The sequence below is a fragment of the Ceratina calcarata genome, unplaced genomic scaffold, assembly GCF_001652005.2.
Source record: "Ceratina calcarata isolate Rehan_Ccalc_2016 unplaced genomic scaffold, ASM165200v1 scaffold48.2, whole genome shotgun sequence".
Lineage (NCBI taxonomy): Eukaryota > Metazoa > Arthropoda > Insecta > Hymenoptera > Apidae > Ceratina > Ceratina calcarata.
Window position 1 is genome coordinate 1,215,988 of NW_017172225.1, and position 10,658 is coordinate 1,226,645.

At 44.5% G+C, this 10,658-nt stretch overlaps 5 protein-coding genes across 5 annotated transcripts in view; 2 read left to right on the forward strand and 3 right to left on the reverse strand.

Annotated features, from left to right (window-relative positions):
• The window catches only part of LOC108627590 (tubulin beta chain), a 1,614-nt gene extending 1,441 nt beyond the window's left edge, over positions 1-173 (reverse strand). Inside the window, exon 1 of the mRNA XM_026815881.1 lies at positions 117-173. Within this exon, the coding sequence (XP_026671682.1) occupies positions 117-173 (57 nt within the window). The remainder of the gene's footprint in view (positions 1-116) is intronic.
• Positions 174-818: 645 nt separating this feature from the next.
• LOC108627861 (uncharacterized) lies at positions 819-1,680 on the reverse strand. The gene is made up of 2 exons (XM_018029408.2): positions 1,575-1,680; positions 819-1,343 (listed from the first exon to the last, which is right to left on the reverse strand). Exons 1-2 carry the CDS (start codon positions 1,593-1,595, stop codon positions 1,095-1,097), a joined length of 270 nt encoding a protein of 89 aa, XP_017884897.1. The 5' UTR covers positions 1,596-1,680; the 3' UTR covers positions 819-1,094.
• A 1,387-nt stretch (positions 1,681-3,067) lies between these two features.
• Positions 3,068-3,825, reverse strand: LOC108627591 (transcriptional regulatory protein AlgP-like). The gene is made up of 2 exons (XM_018028900.2): positions 3,715-3,825; positions 3,068-3,475 (listed from the first exon to the last, which is right to left on the reverse strand). The coding sequence occupies exons 1-2, from the start codon at positions 3,727-3,729 to the stop codon at positions 3,161-3,163; spliced, it is 330 nt and encodes a 109-aa protein (XP_017884389.1). The 5' UTR covers positions 3,730-3,825; the 3' UTR covers positions 3,068-3,160.
• A 755-nt stretch (positions 3,826-4,580) lies between these two features.
• Positions 4,581-6,144, forward strand: LOC113464681 (neuropeptide-like 3). Its single transcript, XM_026815746.1, has 2 exons — positions 4,581-5,248; positions 5,724-6,144. Exons 1-2 carry the CDS (start codon positions 5,237-5,239, stop codon positions 5,967-5,969), a joined length of 258 nt encoding a protein of 85 aa, XP_026671547.1. The 5' UTR covers positions 4,581-5,236; the 3' UTR covers positions 5,970-6,144.
• A 2,332-nt stretch (positions 6,145-8,476) lies between these two features.
• On the forward strand, positions 8,477-10,652 carry LOC108627657 (uncharacterized). Its single transcript, XM_018028993.2, has one exon. The coding sequence runs from the start codon at positions 9,049-9,051 to the stop codon at positions 9,730-9,732; it is 684 nt and encodes a 227-aa protein (XP_017884482.1). The 5' UTR covers positions 8,477-9,048; the 3' UTR covers positions 9,733-10,652.
• Positions 10,653-10,658: the final 6 nt, after the last annotated feature.

The window sequence follows — 10,658 nt, forward strand, 5'->3', positions numbered from 1 at the left end:
GTAATGACTCTGAATAATGGCCTATATTCTACGTAATTATTTATATACTTCAGGTCATTTTTACCGGGCGAGAAAGTTTAAGAAGCCCTGTTTCATATTATTCGTTCGGTACGTACCTTCGCTCCTATTTGATTGCCGCATTGACCAGCTTGTAGATGGACGATTTCACGCATCGTTCTTACCTCTTTTCACACGTTCGTATCGTAGTCACGCCTTCTATTCGCCTTCTACACTAGGTCTACTTTTCTCAGGACACTGTCTTGTACGAAACACACGAGAAGTTATTACGGAACGGCGAGTTCGTCGTGAGAGCGAGTACAAACATGGAAAAGCTCGAAATCGGCAATCAACGAGTCGTCGTTTGTTTCACGGTTGCCTTGGATCTCGTGCCTCGTGTCGATCGTCACTTGTCTCTCGTCGTAGTCATAATCTCTTCTCTTTCTCACGAATCGAACAGTTTCGATGTTTCAAATCGAACTCGCAGTATAATACGTATTCATTCTTCATTGATTTTATTGTATTATTTTCTATTTATATAAAACGGTAAAGAAACAGGCAAGTTTCAGATGTTTCGTAACAATGAATTGAAAAAATAATATGCTTCTACAATAATATAATAAAAATTAAATCCTAGTGGAAAGAAGCTACTGAAAGTCGTGAAATCAACGAAAGACGTCAAGTTTCCATTTCACTTATTATTATCAGAGTCATAATATAAACCATATCTATATATTCTGCAGGTGTCTTTTCGTATAGCTTTTACATATGATTATGTAAATAAAAATTGTTCGTGTCAGGTTTATAAAACAACAAGAAGGTTTTAACGGGAATACTTATAATTTTTTATTGTTTTCTTGCAAAATTAGAATCGATCGAAACAGTAAGAAAAGTTAAACGAAGAGCGAGGACGCAGGGCCGGTACATCCTGATACGCGGTCGCCAGTGTCCATTTGTGTCCCAAGTCGTTGTCGTTCGATGTTACGTTCCAGAGTCCTGGAGGACGATCGATCGAAGGTTAGGCAGTTGTTTCGGCAACACGCAACCGGATGTTCGCGGCTGTCCTCGAGCGATGAACGTGAACAGGTACAAAGTCTTTAGCGTCTGCCGGCGATATAGGCAGCGGGATAGCTGGAGTAGGCGGCGGGATAGCTAGAGTAGGTGAGCGGTGCGGCGTGGGCGACCACAGGGCTGGCGATGTAAGGAGCGGCGAACGCGTGATTAATCGCGTGCGCGTTGTAGCTAGTCGCGTACGTTCCGACCGTCAAAGCCGCTGGGACCGCTGCTGGGACCGCAGCTGGGATCAGACCAGCAGAGCTGGCGGCGATCAAACCGGCGAAGAGAACCTGAAATTATAAATATGATATCAATAATCAATTTTGATGAATCCAGTCGTTCATTTACGCTTAAAGCGCGATATCACGTATAGAAGATTTTATTTATACTGAGCCAAAAATCTGATGTGGTAATCACTGTAGAACTTGACGAATCATTGGACGATGATATTAATTGTATGAAACGGGTCGACGATTGTCTATAGACAATCGGTTTCTTGGACAATGGTGAATCGAACTTACCAAGAATTTGATGGCGAACATTTTTGCGTTGGAGGTCTCGAGATTGTTTCGAGTGAAGAACAATTGGAGAACTGTATGCCATGTGGACTAGCTAGGGGTCTTTTATACTGAGTTTCGTCCGGGTACAGCTCCCACTACGACGAGCACGTGTTCGCAACACTGGTTTCGTGGTATCGTAACGAGACACGCGCTTCTGCATACCAGATTACCTTTAGTCGTTTTAGACCACGCCCGCGATTGCGAGCAGTCTCTCTATTTCCGAATCTAACCTTCTTGTTTCGGTTTCTTTTTTTTGGATTGCGTTTTTTATCTCATGGTTCCTGGTCGCGTCCCACGGCGCCACGGTGTCGTTCACCGTGGACAGTTCGCCTTGAACGTCCTTTGTTCCAAACGTTTTCCGTGTCCCTTCACCGAGCTTCACGAGTCGTCAAACCAGAAGTACAAAGACTTCGATCGTGAAAGTACCTCATGAAAGAATTTGGAAAGCCCTTTAATCATGGTCCTTAGTTAAGGCCCTTTCAATCATTTCATCATTTTACACAGCATGTTCTAAGCCGTCTTTATCTATCGATCAAAGTTGATGCATTTCGTAATGATTCGTAAAAACAGGTTACTCCATCTTTAATTGTTCTAAGAAAATTAATTATACGAGATCTGAAATTGTTCAGACCGTCAATTAGTAAAATTAAAATAGTTCCTAGCTTTCTGTAAATTTTGAAATGGAGGCATTCAAGTTTATTATATTTAAGTATATGCTGTTCTAAATACGAAACGCGAGCGCGCTTCTTGGGTCTAAAACATCGATTGGGACATCACAAGTTTCGAATATCGTTCGTCGAACGTGATTCGAATTTCCCTGCTGGAATCGTCGACTTTTGTACATACATCTCGTCGACTTTCTTCTGGTTCATCGACATACCGAATATCGTGTCGAACTCTCTGTAACACTACTTTTTGTAATGCGTTTCGCGTCACTTTGGAGAAATCCAATTTTCCTCTGACAAGAAATTCCTTGGTTTCATGATTTTTATGCACAGAAAAAATTCATGTGAATCACAGTAGTTTTCGTCTAATGTACCAGCTATGAAACGTATCAAGTAATTTGAAATTGTACATTTCGTAGAATGTCATAGCTGTGAGTACTTTCAAAGTATTAAGTAGCGTCGAGTGACTCATAACTCTTGTAAAACAGTTTGAAGTTGTATCTATTATGTCTAGTAATAATTAGTGTAGTTTTTTAGTGTTCATTTATGTATTAGAAAACGACATTAATTATTACTAGACCTGATATTTACTTTTAGTATCTTTGTCATCCCATTCAACTTGTAGAGATGCAATTTTAGTCATCGTTTAAAAATAAATCTTCATTTACTTTAATTGTAATTCCTGATTGAATTAGACTACGTTCTATTCACAATTCTCTATTTCAGATACTATTTTATGAATAAAGAAATAGCGCAGGGTGTGTGGGATTTAGAAAGACAATCGCAGCGTGCTTTGCTTTAATTTGCAGTTTATTGCATAAAAATGGAGAGAAGGCTTAAAAATAACAAATCAGGTAGCGACAATCGTAATCATTGGTGTGATCATAGAGTGGTGTAGTATGCAGCGTATGGGTACGACGCAGCAGGTGCAGCGGCGACTATCTTCGCAGCAGGTGCAGCTACAGGCAAGGCAGCAGGGAAGCTGTACGCCGCGGCGGCCAACGGTGCAGCGGCCAACGGTGCAGCGGCGAGTGGTGCCGCGGCAAAAGTGTTGTAGTTCCTAGCGATGACTTGACTACTTCTAGCAGTCACGATTGGTGCTGGGACGGCAGCCACCGCTGCTGCCGGTGCGGCGACCAGAGGGGCGGCAGGAATTAATCCAGCGGACGCCACTGCCGCCAGGAAGAGAACGATGCACTGCAAGAAATAATCAAGTTTAGGAATGAGAAGATAGAGTCGTATGATAGAGTTTCGAAAACACAGAACTGGATGAGGAACGTAGACTGGAAATAATAAAATTGTATAAAGAGAGAGCGAAAAAGAAAGGATGAAGTCGTTGCGAGTCGATCAAATGTTTGGAGAACAAACATGAACAAGAATCGTATTCAACGATAGAATTTGAAATACTTGAGAAACGGTGATTCTTGTTCACTTACCGTGATCTTGATCATTGTCGAGCTTGTGTTTTCGATTCGACTGTGAAGCGAAGAGTGCAGAACGGTGACGGCGAGCTGACTTTATACCAATGTCCACTGGCCGACCACAATGCGTCCGGGGCGGATCACCTTACGAAAAGCCGATGCTTGGCTTACGAAAGTGCTCGCCTCCCCGACGATCGCGGCCACCTTCGTAATCAGTTTCGTTGGAATGCAAGCCGTCGCTCCGCGTTTTCGCTTCGCATCTTCAAGCTACTCGCGTGCGGTTCGGTTTAGCTATCGTTGCTCTACGAAATCGATCGATTTCGATGACCTTGATCGAAAGAGAAGCACAGGACGGACACCTCTACGGGTACCTGTGGAGTTACGTAAACTTCTCCATGACTGGGCAATTGTATAACCCTCTGGACTATGTGCTCGTCCGGTTGAAACGCATAACAAGGTTATAACGCCGTCCGACTGATTACGCGGATCATTCTGCCTCCCACACGATCTATCCGGGACTATGGACTCTCCCGTTCGACTTTTCATCACATTTGACCGCCTCCCGTCTTTGTCAGCCAGGCTTCATTACTTTTTTATGCGCCTAGCGCTGTACGTTCAAAAAATTGATCGATCAGTCGTTGCGTCTATGTCGACGAACTTTTTCTATCCCCGGTTGCGCGATTTCGATCGATCTCGCCTCTCACCGGCCACCAGCCGGATCTAACAGCATCCCTTCTTTGTCTCGAGCTCTCGCTCGGTCTTTTTCTCCTCCACCGCAAGGCCGCGGAACTTCAAGGCGAGGCGAACGCTTTTTTCTCAAGTTCAAGTTCGTCGAGTCCGGGGACGAGATCAGGCGGGCGCGTCGTTTCCCCTTTAATGGACGTGCCTCGCGTCTCGATTCTCGGAAATGTCTAATTTAATTCTCAAATGTCATCTCGACATTTTTATCGGAAGTTCAAGCCGTCATCTACGGACGAACTTTTCCCACGGACGTCGGGCGATTATTTTTCGAAGACTCTTCGTGTACGGAGCCGTTGTCGAGCTATCATTCCTGAAACGTCGAACCGGGCAAGGATAACTCGACTAGCGGAAAACCAGTTTGCTGTTCGCGGTGGAAAAAAGTTGCACGGGCGCTCGAAAAAGGAGGAAACCGTGTTTATTGTCGGGACACGCCTGATCCCATGCGAGCCCGCAACCTTGAACAAATCCACGATTCGTTGGACGGCACACGGGAAAACCTTTCCTGGGAGCCGCAAAGGGAGAAGTCGATTGGTCGGCCGTTCGGAAAAAATATCTACGTACAGCAACAAGAAGGAAGCGAGCGATCTGCTTCGGGTGCCGGCTGTTGCCCTTCGTAGAACATCGTGCGGACGGGTAAAAGGAACAAGACGTGGACGAGCGCAAAAAGGTAGGGGGATGCAGAAAGATGAGAATCCTCGTCGCGGTTTCCCCTATATAAGAGCTGATTCCTCGGGATTTCAAGTATAATCGTCTCAGCTTGTACTTACGGTGTTGTACACGTACCCTCCAAGTAACCATGTTCAAGACGGTGAGTGACCACCAGTAAAATTTAGACATAGAAGCTAAATCCGTAATTTGAAGGTAAAACGCCACATAAGTCACATGTAAACTATCCTAATTCGTATCGTTGTTCTTATTCTTGTTACTAGTTTATGATAAGGGTATATTTTCTACTTGTACTTTTTTTATATTCATTATATATTTATTCATTACATATTTTTCATTTATATACTCTAGTTATTATTTATTGACAACGATTTTTTAAAAATGTGACTCGTGTCGTCTTGCCTATCAATATTTATTCTCCAACTGAATTTGTAACAGTTTAACGTTTGCATGATAAGAAACTCATCAATCGAAGTAACGAGATTGCGGTGGAGCAGATGTATGTCTGATAATAATCACGTCGTTGAGCGATCTCGAAATTGCAATTATTGCGAGCCGATAATCTATTCATAGACATCAAGAAACGCGGAGAATGTAATTTAATTTTTCGAGCGCAGCTGTTGTTCGCTGGATTGATGGCGGTCGCATTGGCTGCACCATCCCCGGTCCCGGCCCCGGCTCCGGCACCAGCCCCGGCACCCTCACCGATCGGCTCCGCCGCTTTGATCACTGGCCCGCTGTCCGCCGCACCGTTAACGCCGATACTCCAGAACATCGGTGCGCCCCTTCTCTATTCGGCGCCTTATCCCTACGTCAACTACGCCTCCTCGTCCCCGTACATCTACAAGAACTATATCTTCTAAGAAGTAAGAGGACGCATCATCGAACCAATCGACCACCGATCGCTCATTCTATCATCCCACGGAAAATTCAGTAAACGCATCTCTACACCTTCAGTGAAGTACTGTGCTTCGATTCTCCGCCAATATGTTCTTTACTTTTAGACCCGGCATCAAATAAAACCATTTAAACGCAAAACGCGCGTGTCTTTATTCCTCGCCTTCATTCTTCGCGGCGGCCAAACAAACGTTTCGACGATTATTTATTTTCCTCATTAATGGGTATTCATCATGCAGAGGCCTGTTACGCTATTCATCGTTACTCCGTAAATCCAATTATATAAGAGTTGGACGTAGGCGTCACCGCACTCCGAATAATCGCTCTCCACCCACTTGTGTCATATAAATATGTGTGTGTACATGGACAAAAAACCTGTGTGCACGTACGCGTCCGAGCGAACCATGTGCGAACGAAGTCGCAATCGTTAGAAAACGGGTAGATACGAGACCTTGCAAGAACCGAACGAGTTCCTTATCTTCTGAATAGATTTTACGCATGATTCGAAAGAGAGCGTGCAGAAGTCTTTGGGGATGAGAATCCTAGCGTAGACCCTGAGAAGGATCGTAATGTTTGAAATATTCTATGGATCGTTTAAACCTTGAAGCTTAGGAAGTAAAAGATTTTTCCTATTGAAATAAAGATGTTCGTCATCGATGACGATATCACGAAAAATCGGACAAGGTCGTGCGAAGGGGTAACAGCAAGCAACACCCTCCTCACGGGGAGTTTTGTTTTTATGAACGACGAGTCAATTATGCAGACCGACAACAATACCAGATCATTACGTAAAGGTAAATGCAATGTTCTCGCAAACATGTATGTACGTCGCGTAAGGGATGTCCCATACCGTTGGACACTTCTACGGTTCACTGCCACTGTTAATTCGCTTCCAAGAACTCCGACCAGCGACTGTTAACCCTCCTTCCTCCACGTCCTCTGATCGCCAAATTATACTTTCTCGATGCAGACCAAAATTATGTAGTCCAAGATTTGAGTCCGCGAAATAGATTAACCCTTTCCACTCGTATGTCGACTTACAGGCGACATTATACGTTTTACTATTGTATGTCGCCATATAATCGCCACCCTATTTTATTATTATATATATATTTACTTTAGTATTTCATTTTAGGGATCATTGTTATAATGTTTTTTTTTAGTTTCTGCTTAAATGTGCGTGTATGTATGAAATAAAATAAATAAGAAAAATATTTTTTTTAAATAAGAGTGCAAAGGGTTAAATCGGTGAGGATTCTCTTCATAGAAATGACAACATACATTCTGCTTTTGATGATTCTATTTATTTTTATATATTACATGCAGTATTTATATTTTCTGCATATACAATTTCCTTATAGACCGTCAGTAAAAGCTGTGGTCTATCCATTGGAATGCTCTCATGCAGAGATTGTCTTGTCAGATTTTCGGACGGACTAATCTAGTCGGGGCGTTGAATTGTCTCTCTCACGTTGCATTTGCAAGTAGCCAACGTGTACTGATCACAATATTATTGGCGCCTGTTGACACGTGCTGGCATAATAATACCTTTGCAATCGAATTTTTCCTTCGTGTTCCTTATTAGATCGCGAATGTTATATGTACAAAAGCATCAATCAGGGGGCGTGCAGTCCATAATAGCTCATAGTCATAACGAACCGCGTTACGTCGGGACTATATTTGGAGGAGGCGCTCTGCTGTTACCAAGATTCCTTGCGGATTCTGTTATATGACTGACTCTTCACATTATATTAGTTGTGCCGATGTTATTGTGTTCACAATTAGATTATACCGTTTTATAATTATAACTGCACGATTGATCTAGCAATCAGTTTACATTTAAATAATTGCTTGTTCGATGCGCATTCACCAAAATTCATACGGTGGTCGTTGTTGAAGATTCTTTTCCTCGAATAAATTCATCGCTTTCGAGTAGCTGTTAAATAATTGATTCGTTGAAATATTGGATTTTTATATGTCTGACCGTTTGACCGAATCAATGGATTATTAAATACTCGTTTGATTGAATTAGTTGAAGCACGATGGTTAATCGAGTTTTTGCGAAAGGTTAAATTATTTGCATTGGCGTTTGCGAAATTATTGATTGCGAGGGGGTGGTGCATCCGGTGGGTCGGCATCCGGCTGAATGGTACATCCACCCCTTGCCATCGATCGCCGCAGAGAGAGAGAGAGTTCATCGACCTCTTCCGTTTCGAGACGCGGTACAATTCTTCCGTCCCCGTTTTCTACCTTCTTCCACTCTTATCTCACCCGTTTCATCCGACGCCTGCTGAATCGCGGCATAGCTAAATTTAACGAACTCGTTCCGTCGAGCGTCTTCGAGGCATCGATCGTTCCTCGCGAAACTCGGTTCCTTGTCACGTCGTCAAATCGTGTAAAGGGATACGTTTCGCATGTTCTTAGTTCCACGGAACTTGCTGATGGAACTGTGCTACCCTTCACACGACTCTGACTCTTGAGAAGTCGCGACCGCAGAAAGACTTCTGAACGACGACGTGGGTCGCGAATACCGATGAATCGTCGTGGGTCGCGAATACCGAAACGGTACCCGGTGTAGATGAGTATTCGTGGGAATGTGATCATCGCGATACCCGTTCTCGCGGAAGCGGCTCGAACCATCACGTGGTGGAGAGGACATGCGCGGACCCTTCGTGAGCCCGCGGCTATATAAGAGAAGACCGCGAATAGCCGAGCATCAGTCCACCCTCGAGATCGTACGTAAACGCAAACGATCAGCCAACAAACGTTTACGATTAAAGTCGAGTTAATTCGATCCGAGTAAAAACACGAGCCGTCGTGGAAACGAGGAAGAAGATCGATCGTCAACGAATTTCGTTATCCTCGAGTGTGAATACGGTGAAAGAGGTGTGGAATAAATTAAACACACGTGACACATATTAAAAAGGCGATAATCGAAGATCAGTGTGAATAAGAGCTGTCGAAGACGACTGCGAACCGGCTAGTTGAGTGCATATCTAGATCCGTGATTTCGATCGAATCGGTAGCGTTTATCCGTCGTTGAGAATGGAAGACACGACGAGGCTGACCGACCTTGAAGAAGATCGCCGAGAAAACCAAAAGGCAGACGTGAAACGAAGAATGGGTCCGATACCGGGACCCTCGAAGCAGGAGTTCGTAGATGATGAGTGCAGCACCGATAGCGGATGCAGCAGCGGTGGAAGTACGGGAAGCGCAGAGAGACTGTCTCGCCGCGGAAGCAGCGAGCGGCTGTGCCGCTCCACGAGATCGCCGAGGACTCACTGCTACCTGGATCGGCTTCGCGGTCGACCCACTCGTTCTCAAGAACGATTGTCAGGCGTGCAGAGAAGTTCCGAGAGGGTGCGAGCGAAATCTTCTCGCTCCTGGAGCCCAGGAGACGTGAGAGGCGTCCCGAGGACCTCCGAATCGCTGTCTTACTCTTCGAGCCCCTCGGACGCTCACAGCAGCACCGACAGCGACTCCCTGAAGAGATCCAGCACCGCGGAAACCCTTCGAAGAGCACTGCAGACCCTGAAGATCTCCTCCAAGTGGGAGGGCAAAGAGAACAAGCACGCGAAGAAGAGTCCCAAGAGAATTCTCCGCAGCCCGGTGTCCTACACTTACGTGAGAGGCCTCTCGGGGCTGCCGACTCAGAGGGTGCCCAGGAACATGGCCCAGCATCTCGCTATGCCGTGCTCGTGTCAAGATCCCGTTGGTCTTTACCGATAGAAAGCCATTTCATCTGGTACAATTCTCTTGAAAACGAACCTCTTGGACTTCATCATCATCATCATCTTCGTCATCTTGTGAAAACGAACCTCTTGGACCACCGGCCCGGTTCGATTAGTGTATCCTACGCTTCTGTGTCGTATGTCCCTTGAATCGCGGCACCTTTTTGTTAGCCGCTGACTTTTTAAAACCACGACCAAACGAGTGGATCAAAACGTATACGAGGCTAAGAGTGACACGCGACGAGTCAGACTTAGCAACGTTCTATTGCCTGAAAAGTATTTAAATTGTTTCGAAACGTGTTTGATACGTGAAACTAAAATGTTGTTTTCACAATTTCTAAATAAGATATATCTACAGTAATTTTTCAATTTTCATTGTGCTTCGTGGAATCTTGGCGATTAGGGAGAAAAAAATGAATGCGGAACACGCGATTAAATAGAGCTGCGACACATTTTAAGTTGTCGCTCTTCATATACGTAAATGTGATAGATTACGTAGCAGGAACACAATAGTCGTAAAACCATGTATGTACCTTTTATAGAAACGTTTAGTGCAATTCGCAAGACGTGTATAATTAGCGATAGGAATTACCTTAACTCGCGAAAACGGATTGTAAAGCTAACAAGTACGATTCGCTAATGGGATTGACTATGCGCATTTCACCACCTTTTTACACGTGGGCAGCTTCTTTGCCGAATTCGCGAGGTGTACTCCGAAATACGTCGGCGCCGATGGCGACGCTGATTCGCGAGAGAGTAATTATAGCGTATTGTCGCGAAGCCGAGGACGGTTGTCGCGGTATACACGAGTCAATTACGTGGACGCGAAAGAAATTCGTGCGATTCCACCTACCATCTAGCATACACTACCATTCAGAAGTTTTATCACACCGCTGTGAAAGAATTCTGGTAAAAATCAGAGAT